The sequence below is a fragment of the Phocoena sinus genome, chromosome 18 (genome assembly GCF_008692025.1).
Source record: "Phocoena sinus isolate mPhoSin1 chromosome 18, mPhoSin1.pri, whole genome shotgun sequence".
In the NCBI taxonomy this organism is placed as follows: Eukaryota; Metazoa; Chordata; class Mammalia; order Artiodactyla; family Phocoenidae; genus Phocoena; species Phocoena sinus.
Window position 1 is genome coordinate 77,936,610 of NC_045780.1, and position 13,777 is coordinate 77,950,386.

The window sequence follows — 13,777 nt, forward strand, 5'->3', positions numbered from 1 at the left end:
TCTGCTCAGAGCTCTGCTCAGGAGCTTCGGGGTGGCGCCCGGTTACTCACGTGTTGCTTCACAGCTGCGTTTTACAGACTGGCCTTCGAGGTGCTTGTATAGGCCGCCTCGTGGGGGGAGAGCTAAGTTAGGCGATGAGCTCCCGCGTGGTGGCAGTCTGACGGGGTCCCTCCCCGAGGGGCTCCCGCCCGTCCCTCCCGCTCCTTCCCCGCCTTGTGCCGGCCTCTGTCACTGCCCGCCACCCTCGGAGGGGGAGCAGGGGTGGTGAGAGGTGACCCCCACCCGGCCCTGCCTGCTGTCCCCTCCGTTTGGATCCACTTCCTCCTGGTTCCTTCAGCCCAGTGGACACAGTCAGTCCCAGTCCCAGCCCTGCCCTCTCCCCGCGTTTCTTCGCATGCACGTTTGCGCTTTGTTTACTTGCAGATTCCTTTTTAGTGTATTGTAGACTGAGTTCCCGTCAGTTCTCTTATATGTAGGGCTTCAGCTTGTAGAAGAAAATACTTAATAAATAAGCATTTCGCGTATTGCTGTTGGTTAAATACAACATTGTGTATTGATTTTGTTCAAAGTTAATTATAAAGCGTATCTTAAGATATAAATAAATTCATTTTTATAACGGACCATTACTGTAACATTTTCACAGTAAAATAGTATTTGTTTTAGATTATTATCAAAATACAAATTGAACGCGAGGATGTAGTTCATTTGTTTGAAAGTTGTTTTTTTGAACCATCCAAATAATAGCAGCATGGGTGATCCAGAGATAATATTCAACTTTGTAGAATAGACTGGCTTAGATGCAGAGCACACATCTGGTTTTGCCTGGGCCGCATCCTTATTAAAGAGCAGAGCATAGGACTTGAGCCTATTGGAGGTGATTTGGGGTTGATGGCTCACCGACCCAGGTGATTCCGATCGTGGGAATCACCTCTGACCTCAGCTGGCGGAGTCTCCACGGTGGACTCAGCATCGGAAACTGACCTTCTGCCCACTGGCCAGCCACGCTGTCACCTGGGAGGCCCCTGAGTAGCTCTTGCCATAATTTCCTTACTTGTTGAGACTGCAAGCTTCCATAGAAACGTGATTTCAAAGCACATGTCCAGCACTAGAACCTTAAGAGTCTAGGGAATTCAGAAAGTGAGGCAGACCAGTGGCGTGTGCCGGGTCTCGGGCAGATGGCCCGGGGCGGGGAGCCTGAGAGAGCTGCTTGCTGGTGGGAAGGGACTCCTCCCGCCAGAGCCTCAGATGCTGGCCCTTCCCGGGGCTCTGGCACCCTTAGGAGGGTCGTCCACATTTAGGGTTTGGGGTTCAGCAGGAGAGGACTTGCCAGGGGCTGCCGGCGGCCCCTGAGGCTCCTACGAGTGGGCGCTTGTGGCCACTCGTGTAGACACCTCTCTCGATGCTGTCCTGTGAACTGCGTGCTGAGGCTCACCTGGCGCGCAGACCGTGGCCGTCGTGCTGACCTTCGTGTCCCCTTGGAAATCGGTGGTTACCGGACTGTGAACCCTCTGTCTGTCCAGCTGGCATTACCGTCAGGAATAAATGTGCTCTGGGGGGGAAATGGTGTAGCAGTTCTGATTTCTCAGATTTTTCCTGGGATTCATTCCTTTTTACTTTAGGAAGGAGAAAGGCCCTTGTCTATCCCCTCTTGCTACAGAGACTATTGGCTGGACTGTTTGTGTCCCGCGCCTCTTATTATCAGCATTGATAACGCTCACCTGTTATCAGATCCTCGGTTGATAACACCCCCCCTTATCAGACCACTGATTGTAAAACCACCTGTCATCAGGTCAGTGGTAAAACCATACTTATCAGACCACTGCTGACCCGTACCCATTGTCAGAGCTGGGCGTTGAGCCACCGGGGGGCTGCCGGGTAGATGTGGCTGACAAGCAGCCCTGTGGCCTCCACAGCCACTGGGGGCCCTGCCTACACGTTGTCATGCTCTAAAAAACCATCTCTAGAACAACAAGAGAGAAAGCACAATGAAGATCCTCTGTTTCAGTTCTTAAGTCATATTCAATGTGATGGTCTTTGTGAGTTTTGCATGCCCCGTTATTTCAGTGCTCTAGGCGGTGTTACGTGTGAGGCGTGTTTGGCACAAGACCTGGGCTCCGTGTTAGCACCGCCCATTGTAACCTTTCTGAGCTCTGTCTGCTGGCGCCTTCCGGCGAGTTGATGGATTATGAGGGCTTTATAAACTGATGGGGGGCAAGTGTAGTGAATTCCCGCAGAACTGGTCCAAGAGAGGTCATAAAACTCTAGGACCAAGGCTCAACAGGTCAAAAGAAAGAAAGAAAAAGGAAGGAAGGAAAGAAAAGAGAAAGAAAAACCTTGTATAGTGAAGTCATTTGTCCGTATATAATCCATGGACATGTAAGAAATGAAAGTCCCTAGACCTAGAGTTTTTAACTACATTCTCCTTTGAGTGCATCGGGGCTGTGGTGTTGGGCCAGGTGGGCAGTGATGTCCTGACAGCGCGTAGCCCAGCACCGAGCAGGGTGTTTGCCCGTTGCAGGAGCTCCATCATGTAGATAGCGCATCTCTCATCTTCCTGTGCCCTGTCTCCGGCAGTGTTCTGTTTTTGTTGGCCAATCTCTGACGTCCCGTCATTGCCGTTGCTTTCAGTCCCCTCAGCTGGCAGTCGGGTTCCCTGCTGGATTTCTTGTGTAGAAGCCAGCCTCCTCCTGTTTCACTGTGTCTGAGCGTGACCATCACCTGCTCCGTTGTCGGTGTGTCGTAGTCTCAATAGATGTGTCTTAGGTGCCTGCACCTGGTAGCAAGCGGGTAGTCTCAGTGTGTCTTCGAGGAAGGCGTTCTTGGCTGTGTGTGATGCCTGGTCCTTGGTGACTTGGAGAGGACGCCAGTCTCTTTCCCTCCTCCTCCTGGAGGTGTGTGCTGTCCTCCCCTGAGCGCTGCTGCAATTTGCGTCTCAGAAAATTGAGACGCCATCTCTGTCTTATAGTCAGTTTCATTTTTGAACTTGTTTTGTATTCCCCTAAAAGACTGCAGTCGCTTTTTAGGTAGAGATCATTTCTTTCTGTTTTTAATCTGTTCGCAGTGCCTGAATGAATGGTTGAAGTTAATTTGTTGAGTCAGTGACTGTTTCTCCTGCAGATACACGGAACTGGGACTAATCCCTGGAGGCTATTGAAAACCCACTTAGGGCTAAGCTCACACTGGAGAAGAGTCTGCTAGAAGTGCGGGTGCTAGCTTACTGTGGCCTCAGATCTGAATCAGTGAACTGAGCAGTGAAACTCGCAAGAAGCAGCACAGGCCCGGTCAGAGTTAGGCGCTGCGTTAGGGAAATGCTGTTGACAGCTGGCCCGTCCTCCCCCAGGATTAAGGTGCCTTTCCTGCTCTGGACGAGTCTTTTTCCCACGTCAGTGATGGTGATGATGATGATGGCGATGATGGCCTGTAGGTTTCGTTGCCTCTCTGCCTACCACTGATTCTCTCCAGCCTTTGCCCAAAGGGAAAGAGGGCTGTTGTGTTTTCTCATCTGCCTGTCTTGATGCTCCTTCAGTAGAAAACCTTACCGACCAAGTAACCACATGTTATATTTCTCCTTATTTTACACACAATTTAAGGCTTCATGACATTATTTTCCTCACTGCTCAAGGAATCCTGGACTTGTGCACAGGTCCTGGCATCTGGACACTGGAGAAAAGGACGGGCTTGGTTGGCTAGCTTTATGGCAGAGCGGCTTCCGAGGCAGGTCTCTCCCCCCGCTGGCTCGTGTTCGGAGCACATACAGTCTGGGACTCGTGTGTGCCGTTTCTGTGGGGTGGTGCACAGGCCCTCCTCCCGCATGGTGCCCACGTCCACTACTGTCTGTGGCACTCAGGATGGTTCCCTTGTGCCTCTCCTCTCCAGGATGCCAGAAGCTCAGCAGAGAGTCGGAGGCTGCTTTTTAAAACCTTATGCCGCAGATGAAGACCTTGTACCTCGCGTATTGTGCCAACCACCCGTCTGCAGTGAGCGTCCTCACGGAGCACAGGTGCGTCTCTGGGACTTGCCTCCCCGAGCGGGGAGTGGCGTCATGGGGTCCCCCCTGGAGCAGCTTGTTTCTGTCAGATATTACGTGCAATGCAGTGTGAACATTCACGCGTTTATTCAAAGATGATCAGTTTAATTACCCTTGGAATTAGTGCCTGAGAAGTACTGGTTGGAAGTCTTTGAAATCCTGCTTAGTGCTTTTATAATAGAAAAGGATGTGTTTTGAAGTCTCCCCTTCAGCTCGTACCCTTTGGACAGTGGGTTGAAGGAGCTGGTGAGTGTTCTGGAATGTGGCTGCAGGCTGAGTCCGGGCTGCTGGAATCGCGTTTCTCAGCGCGTAGACACAGACCACGTGAGACAGAAGTACACTTGCTGTAGGACTAAATGTGCATTTACAGTGAGGCCTGGATTTCTTAGGAAAACATGAAGTTGGAGACCGTTAGCTTTAGCTTTTCACCCCGAAGCAGCGGTGAAACAAGTGAAACAATGGACAGATTGATTTCCAGCTTGTTTGGTAAGACAAGGCCGTACCTGTGTCCTGGAGGAGGGCTGGGCACCCTGGGCGGCGGCGAGGACCACGGGCTCGGCCTGCAGACGGAGTGGGTGATGAGGCTGTTTCTGCCCCCAGAAGGGCACGCGTTTGCATTAATAAGTGTTCTAGAAAATATTTACGGTTTCTTCTGAAAACGGCAGTTCAGCCATAAGTAGCGGCTCAATCATTGTTTAACCCGTAAATGAAGAAGTTGTGTTAGTCGCATCAGGGTAAACGCCACTGTGCTTGTGGTTTAAATATTTAACCTCAGCGAACTCCTAAGTATTTCGGTTTAAAGCTTAGAAACTGTGCTGGGAAGCAGGCACTGCTGAGATTGAGCTGAGGTTACAGTGTAGCATCTCTGTGAGTGCGCCTGGCTTGTGTGGGCCTGGTGGCAGGGCCTCTGGCTCCGTCAGACCTGGTGTGAGCCCTCACTGCCTCTCTGAAGCAGATGGGTCTCAGGAGGTCACCCCTCTTCTCTGAGAGCGCTGGCCATAGGCTACTGTAGGCGTGAAGCAGAACATGTAAACTGTCAGGACTGAGTGAGCACGATGAAGGCTCAATAATGCGAATTGCTTTACTATCTTATCTGGACTCTGGGTGTTCACTGCTTCTCCGTGTGCGTAAATACTGAACCTCCATTTGTAGTAAAGCATTTCCAGTCCTGTGGCGAAGCAAGCAGTCTTTGACACGGTGATGGAAAGAAGAGAGATTAGGGTACGCGGCGACCACAGAAATGAAAAACCCGTCGGGTCGTCTTCTTCCTCACAGCTTCTGGGAGTGTGGGCAGTGTTAGCATGTACCTTCCTAGTTAAAACCGTGACGCGTGGATGCAGTTCCGTGCTCCGGCACCTACTCCTGGGAATGACAAGCTAAATGGAATTTCCACACCGGTGAAATGCAGAGATTACATTTGTGTCTCTGACAATTCCTCAGGAATTGCTGACGCAGCCATGGGGGAGATAAACAGCAAATAGAATGTTAGGGTAAAATTGCACACCTTTTAAATTTTGCTCTCTCCTTCCCCCTTTTTGGTCAGGGGTTGATCCCCTAGGGGTGGGTTGAAAGTATGAAAAGAGGGTGGACGTGAGGCTCCGTGCCGAAGGTGACATTTAAAGCAGTTGAGACTGTTTCCTAAAAGTTTCCTAAAATGTTTAGACGTTCGAGGGGAATGCTCGCAAGCGTGTGCTGTTTCCCTCTCTTCTGTGCTATTACTTTAATGACTGCTTGTGTCGTAGCTGAAACCTCAGTGGAACTTTTCCCCAGAATAGCAGGGAGAGAATACAGATGCGGTTCTGAGTGCGGACCTCTGCCCTCCTCCACGTGGCGAGTCCCGGAGCGGGAGGCGGGTGGAATGAGGTCAGGCTCTGGGCCTGTGAGCCCGGAGAACGGCAGGAGAGCGTGGAGGCCGCAGGATGCGCTGCCTGTGTGCCCTCCTGAGGTCCCGGGGCAGCGAGAGCGCCCGCTCCGCCCGCAGGCCAGACCCTGCTCCTGAAGCGTAAGTTGGGGGATTGAGAGGAGGTTCGCGGGGGCGGGGGGCCTCTGTTGGCCTTCACTTTCCATTCTGGGACCCTAGCTTGTGGCCTCTTTCCCGCTTCCCTACGTTTGTTGTAGTCTTAAAAGCCGCCACATTTAGGGGTATATAAATCTGTTTTTTTGCCTGAATGTACTTTTTTTCTTTTTAAATTAAATTTAATTTATTTTTTTATACAGCAGGTTCTTATTAGTTATCTATTTTATACATGTTAGTGTATATATGTCAATATACTTTTTCAGCATTGATTTAAACGTAGTGTTTTGCAGTTTTAAAGTCTTACTTACAGTCTTATGATCCTTACATTGTGTTAGTTTGAATTCTGAGTATGAATCTTGAAAACGTATATACAGAACCATCACATCAGTTCTACTCTGTGACATAAATCACAGCAAGATCCTTTTTTTTTTTTTTTTTTTTAAGATAAAACACAAGTCAAACTTATTGTTAGATTTGTCCACAGTCAGCAGTGGTGATCTTCTTGCTGGTCTTGCCATTCCTGGACCCCAGGCGCTCCATGGCTTCCACAGTATTCGTGCCCTCTTTCACCTTGCCAGAGACCACATGCTTGCCATCCAACCACTCAGTCTTGGCAGTGCAGATGAAAAACTGGGAACCATTTGTGTTGGGGCCAGCATTTGCCATGGACAAGATGCCAGGACCCGTATGCTTCAGGAGGAAATTCTCGTCATCAAATTTCTCCCCGTAGATGGAATTGCCACCAGTGCCATTATGGCATGTGAAGTCACCACCCTGGCACATAAATCCCAGAATTATTCTGTGAAAGCAGGAACCTTTATAACCAAAGCCTTTCTCCCCAGTGCTCAGAGCACGAAAGTTTTCTGCTGTCTTTGGAGCTTTGTCCGCAAACAGCTCCAATCTGTTAACGTAGCTTTATGGATTGGATGAGCAGTCACTTCTTGGTTTCCAGGTCCCTTACCTCGAAGGAGACGCGGTCCAAGGGCTCGCCGTTGACGGCGATGTCAAAGAACCACGGTTGGGTTGACCATGGTTGGGCAGCGCGGGAGGTTCTGGGGTGGCGGCGTCTGCAAAGCCAGCAAGATCCTTTTTGACCCACCTCCTGGGGTAACGGAAATAAAAACAAAAATAAACAAATGGGACCTAATGAAACTTAAAAGCTTTTGCACAGCAAAGGAAACCATAAACAAGATGAAAAGACAACCCTCAGGATGGGAGGAAATATTTGCAAATGAAAACAACGGACAAAGATTAATCTCCAAAATACACAAACAGCTCATGGAGCTCGGTATCAAAAAAACAAACAATCCAATTGAAAAATGGGCAGAAGACCTAAATAGACATTTCTCCAAAGAGGACATACAGATGGCCAAGAGGCACATGAGAAGCTGCTCAGCATCCCTAAGTATTAGAGAAATGCAACTCAAAACTGCAGTGAGGTACCACCTCACACCAGGTAGAATGGTCATCACCAGAAAATCTACAAACAACCAATGCTGGAGAGGGTGTGGAGAAAAGGGAGCCCTCTTGCACTGTTGGTGGGAATGTGAATTAGTACAGCCACTATGGAGAACAGTATGGAGGTTCCTTAAAAAACTAAAAATAGGACTACCATACAACCCAGCAATCCCATTACTGGGCATATACCCTGAGAAAACCATAATTGAAAAGGGTCATGTACCACAATGTTCACTGCAGCACTGTTTACAATAGCCATGTCATGGAAGCAACCTAAATGCCCATCGACAGAAGAATGGATAAAGAAGATGTGGCACATATGTACAATGGAATATTACTCAGCCATAAAAAGGAATGAAATTGAGTTATTCGTAGTGAGGTGGATGGACCTAGAGTCTGTCACACAGAGTGAAGTAAGTCAGAAAGAGAAAAATACCTTATGCTAATACATATATATGGAATCTGAAAAAGTGGTACCGATGAACCTAGCTGGCAGGGGAAGAATAAAGACGCAGACGTTGAGAATGGACTGGGGGACACGGGGTGAAGGGGAGGCTGGGATGAAGTGAGAGAGTGGCATGGACATATATACACTACCAAACGTAAAATAGATAGCCAGTGGGAAGCAGCTGCATAGCACAGGGAGATCAGCTCGGTGCTTTGTGACCACCTAGAGGGGTGGGGTAGGGAGGATGGGAGGGAGGCTCAAGAGGGAGGGGATATGGGGATATATGTATACGTATAGCTGATTCACTTTGTTACACAGCAGAAACTCGCACACCATTGTAAAGCAATTACACTCCAATAAAGATGTTTAAAAAAAAAAAGTTCAGCTGCCCTTGGATGGCAAAAAAAAGAAGCACCAGTTCTGTTGAATTATAACTGACGTGTACCTTTTGCATTATCATATGATAGTAGCCTCATAGGCTCATGGCTGCCTGTTTTGAGTGAATTACGGGTTTCGTTTTTTCCAGCACTTTAACTGTGGCTTTTTGCTGGGCTACTTGATGGCTCTCTGTGTGTTCCCCTGGTTGCCGTCTTGCGGCCCATGGTGTCATTTCAGTAAATACGGAGGCGGTACGCTGTGTAAGGATCGCCGGCCTCAGTAGAAATTAAGCTGAAAGAGCCTTTGTTTTTTTCAGAAAAGCTGTAACCAGCCGTTTTGTCTTGTTTTATTGTAGTACTAAATTTGTTTTTAAAACTAAAAAAAAAAAAACCTATTTCAGTGATCTATAAAGATTTATAAAAAGTTCTGTTTCCTTTCTTAACTGTGCACGTGTCTGGCATCGAAAGACTGTCACGTGAATGTTAAAAGAAGTTACTTTTGCTTTTGCAAAAATTTCACATAAATTTTTAGTTGTAGGGAATTTTGGGGGATGGGTGAGTGGGTGATGAGGATAATTTGCTTAGTTCTATTCATTATTGTCTGCCATAACTATGGTTATGAAATTGCACGTATAATACTGAAATATCAAAAATGGCCTGAAGAGACTTTTTGACGATTTTTCTTGTGGTAGAAAAGGCCCCAACTGGATTATATTTAAAGGAGTCGAAATGTACTGTTAATATCATTAAGCTTCATTTTTATGGGACTGTGCTTGATCATTTGTTCAACGTTCAGAGAAATGCTGGTAAAGTATAAATTTCTCCTCCATAAAGCCATCATTTCTCTCTGCTCACATGTTAGGGATGGGTGGGCTGATCTGAAGAGGCAAACGTTTCCGAGTGAAAATGTTTGAGGGCTAGGGCGGGCGTGGTGGGCACAAGACGTGGAGCGGCCGCGTGTGGGTAGGGGGCCCCACCTGGGCTCGGCCGCTGTTGGCAGTGGCTCCCGTCTGCAGACGTGCACGAGGACCCCTGTCTCAGGCCCGGGGTGGCGTGGGCGGGCAGGATGCACGGTGCGTGTCCGGTGCCGTTGCCCCTGCTCTGTCCCTCTCCCTGACGTGCGCTCCTGCCTGTGCGTCTCCTCTGCCCGAGCTTGGGGAGGTGGGCCAGGCGGCAGCCCTGAGGGTCGGGCTTGGAAGAGCCAGCCCTACAAGGAGGGGAAGGCAGGGTGAGGGCAGAGCGTGGAACCGTGCACAGCAGTGCCAGCGCCAGGCTGCCCCACAGCAGGGTCCCGGAGCATCGCCCCGCCTGGCTTCGGAAGCCCAGCCCTGTGGTTTTCCGGGAAAGCCGTTCTTCGAAAGCACAGGGTTCTGTGCACAGAGGCGTTGGGTCGTGTCGCCTGTGAAAGCGCGTGTGCACATAGAGCCCTAGAAGTAGTTAGGCTGCGTCTGTGCTACATATTTTAAATTACACCACCGTGGCCGGCTGTCTCGCAGGAAGGAAGTCGTCAGGAAGCTTCCTTCTGATGGAAGTGGGAAAAATGTGTCTTGTATATGCCGAGTTGTTATAACGAGGACTTTGTGAACATTTTCCCGTTTTATAATTTGCTTTGATTTTGATCATAGCTCCTAAATGTGTATGTATATTTATTTAAAAGGTTGATTTTTGAAGAAAACTATGTATAGGTAGGTAGGTAGGTAGATGGCAGGTGCTGTTAACTATGCTGTCATTCTTCGTACGCAGCCAGGACGCGCTCTGGCTCAGGCCACCCACGTTGTCGCGAGCCCCAGCGCAGACAGGAGCTGTCTCCGAGAGAGGTCTTACTGCTTGAGAGACATAAGGCTGATTTCCCAGGGGTTGATGGATTTGTTTGCAGCCTGACACTTGGAAGCTTTTGTTTCTGAGCTGGTTTAGTCGGGTCAGGTACTTTCCCCTTTGGATATGTCAGCAGAATCGATGTGCAGGGTTGAGAGTAAGAGGTGGGCAGTGCCAGCACCAGCTCTGCTGTCACACGTCCCACAGAAAGTCACTCTAGGTTGTACCGTAGGAGACTCTCGTATTCACCGCTTTTGAACTAGCAGTTTCAGACGGTTTAGCCTGAATACCTCCCGTTTTTCACCAGGAGCCATCAGTGGGGCTGCTGGTCCTAGGAAGCTTGGGCGGGCGGCCACGTACAGCTGGGGGTGGAGGTGAGGCGTGAGGCGGGTTCGGCTGACCGGCACCCGGGGGGGGATGGGCTCGGTGATTCTTCAGGACCCCGAGGTTGTCCTGCCCTCCCAGTGGGTGGGTGCCGCCTCTTCTCACAGCCTGCATTCCAAGTGTCCTCCGTCCCCCGGTGTCTGGAGGGACACGTCTCGGCAGCAGTGAGGGGCACAGACTGGCTTCCTCCCATGGACCCTTTATAAACGTCATCTGTCCCTCAGTGCAGAGACAGAAAGCACAGAGTTTCAGTCCACAGACGTGAGCCACAAACGTGTGGGTGACAGAGCTTGACCCACAGCTGTGCCCCGGACCTTCCTGGGGTCTTCCTGAACTGGAGCCCCCAGGGCAGCACAGGGCAGCTCAGGAGGGCGTTGCCACCGGAGCGTTAGGTGGAAGGTGGTGAGGGTGAGGGTGACAGAGGAGGAGTACGGTATTGAAGACGTGCTTTTAGAGCTGAGTTAGCTTCTGAGCGTATGCTAGGTGTCGTCACCTACAGATGCGGAAAACTTTCTTCACACACACTGGGAGGGTTAAATGAAATGATGATGCAAAAATGCTTTTGAAAGTTTAAAGCCCGAGGACGTGTGAGTTACTTTACCGTGCTGCGTAGTGCAGCCGCCTTCGGGGACTAAAGCACCTGGAGGGTCAGCGCCGTGATTCAGTTGGTGGTAGTTGGGACGCGTCTCCTGACACGTTTTACTGTCTTGAGGTTCCAGGTAACGGGGCCCTGTTCTTGCGCTCAGAAGGCCACGCACATTCACAGTCTTGAACAGGAAAGTGCCTCGCTGAGGTGGCCTTTCGTGATGGGGCGGGGGGGGGGGGGGGTGGCTGGGAAAGCACAGGTGCTCTGTGTTATGCACACGTGGTTTTGGCTCAGACTGAGGGGCGAGAACGTGAGCTGTGTGGGGATCTCCCCTCTGGTGTTTGGAGATAACCAGCACGTGTTGGGCTGTGACAGCGGTAGCCTCTGAACCGTCAGGGACACCGCGTGGTACTTCGTAGTCCTGGTGGGACTGGGGCAGGGGCGCGGCCCTTCTGAGCTCTAACGGTGGCGTCTTCTCCTCTCCCCGCGTGGCTGCGCGCGGTCAGTGAAGAGCTGGGTGAGTTCATGGAGATGAAGGGCGCCAGCAGCCCAGGCATTCTCGTGCTGACCACCGGCCTCAGCAAGCCGTTCATGCGCCTGGACAAGTACCCTGCACTGCTCAAGGAGCTGGAGAGACACATGGAGGTACGTGTGCCTGCCCCGCCTGCCAGCCAGCCACGCCCGGGAGAGGGCTCCCGGGCCAGAGCCTGCAGAGGGGGTTTAACCAGCGGCCTGTAACTCGGGGTTTTCAGAATGACGTTGTTAAAGGTGAACTTGCTTTCCCTTATCTCAGCTGTAGAAGAGCGTCTGCTCCTTCAGTTCCTCTCCACCCACTGCTGCTGACGGGGGATTTTCCCGTCGCTAGAAAACGCTCACAGCGTTGAGGTGTCGTATCAGGAACGCGTCCTTACAGTGTTGTGAAGTACATAAGTCACAGAGTAATAAGAGCGAAGGAATCAGCTAATGACACCTATTTATTCTGTGTTCAGATAGCAGGCTGTGGGCCCGGGAGAAATTTGGGTTCAGGTTACTGGCTTGGTCCGGCCGTAGGGAACCATTTCCCAAAGGGCAGACCATCCAGTCTGCTTCACAGCTGTTCCCCTCTGTCCTCTGGTGCTAGAGCAGCAGAGGCCCGTAAGGGCTGGGCATGGCCGTGTGCCGGCCTCCCTCCCCAGGGCAGAGCCCAGATCACTCTGCTCCACGATCCCCTCGACTAAGAAACGGCGCTTTAATGCTGCGAAGAATAGGACAGGTTCCAGGTCGGAAAGTCTAGGGAAGGCCCGCACCAGTCTACAGAGTGCCTTTCTGAGAAAAACTTTTCCTTATGAAAGCTAATCGTGTGCTTCTTTTATTCAAAGGATTATCATCCAGATAGACAAGACATTCAGAAATCCATGACTGCCTTCAAAAACCTTTCAGTAAGTGATTAAGCATATCACGTTGTTTTTTTTTTCCCCGTCAGACATTATTATGGCACACGAATGCAGAAAATTACTTGTGAAGTATAATTTGGATTTACTCTGATGAAATGAAAATATAGTAGTTATGCCATGGCTGGTAAACTCTCAGGCTTTACTGGACTGTGGACACCAGGAAAATGAAATGATAATTGTTTAAATTTTAAAAAGGCACCACATAATGCTAGAGCTACTACAGTGATTCAGAACACGTTCTTAACCGCATCCCACAGTGTCTTTAGTGACTGAGTGTGAAATGGAATGCTGTTGGTTTTTTTTTGTCTGTTGTCATGCTGTCTTACTGACTTGAGTTTCTGGAATACGTGTCTTATTTACAGCACAAGTGGAACTTACTCTTTCTTCCCCTCTTCTCAGTCTTCTCTGTTGCATTCACTAGTAAAAGCAGAAACTATTTTTCTTGCCCAGTCAACGTTTTGTCTTCTAAAAGTGGCAGGAATGGCTATATTTTTCTAAAAGTGTTTCTCGTTCTAGAGCTGTTGCGTGTTTTGTCTCTCTTGACTTGATTCCATACTTGTGAAGTAAGCACATTGTTCACCAGGCGATCTGTCTTAAGAAGTAAGATACAAAGCAATATGGCCAGAACCTAAGGTCCAGGAGGCCCGTTTCTTCTAACGGTGTTCTGTGCTTCTCAGGTGCAGTGTCAGGAAGTACGGAAAAGGAAGGAGCTGGAGCTGCAGATCCTGACGGAAGCCATCCGGAGCTGGGAGGGGGATGACATTAAGACCCTGGGCAACGTCATTTACATGTCCCAGGTCCTGATTCAGTGCGCTGGGAGCGAGGTACCGCAGTGCGCGAGCGCCATTCCCAGCACGGCTTTCCTGGGGCCCCTGCACGTGGCCGGTTTGGGAGGCGCCTGCCTGGGACACGGTTTCCCAGCATTCCTTCACTTCCGTGAGCGGTGTGTCGATGGCGGCGCGTGGACGTGCTGCCTGCGTTTCTCTTTCTGTGTCTCCTTTAGTTTCTTGGGAATGTTTGTCCTTCGCTGTGGTCTCTGTGGGGCTTTTCTTACCTACTGAAGCAAATGAGTTTTAATACATAAACACTGCTTTAGGTCTTTCATGTAGATTGGGTAGAGTTTATGGGGCGGGTGGAAACATTGAGTTGACGTGTTGGGTTTTAGGTTAGTGCCAGGGTCTACCAGTGGACTGAATCCATCTCCGCATTTTATCCCACCCTCCTTCAGCCTG

General features: G+C 50.1%; 1 protein-coding gene and 1 pseudogene across 2 annotated transcripts in view; one reads left to right on the forward strand and one right to left on the reverse strand.

The window, feature by feature from the left end:
- The window catches only part of ARHGEF7 (Rho guanine nucleotide exchange factor 7), a 126,376-nt gene that overhangs the window by 87,108 nt on the left and 25,491 nt on the right, over positions 1-13,777 (forward strand). Inside the window, 5 exon segments of the mRNA XM_032611759.1 lie at positions 3,877-3,916; positions 3,918-4,000; positions 11,619-11,757; positions 12,471-12,530; positions 13,223-13,369. Coding sequence (XP_032467650.1) covers positions 3,877-3,916; positions 3,918-4,000; positions 11,619-11,757; positions 12,471-12,530; positions 13,223-13,369 — 469 coding nt within the window.
- On the reverse strand, positions 6,466-7,232 carry LOC116743351 (annotated as a pseudogene). The gene is made up of 2 exons (XR_004346742.1): positions 7,006-7,232; positions 6,466-6,938 (listed from the first exon to the last, which is right to left on the reverse strand). The product of XR_004346742.1 is annotated as a peptidyl-prolyl cis-trans isomerase A-like (transcript).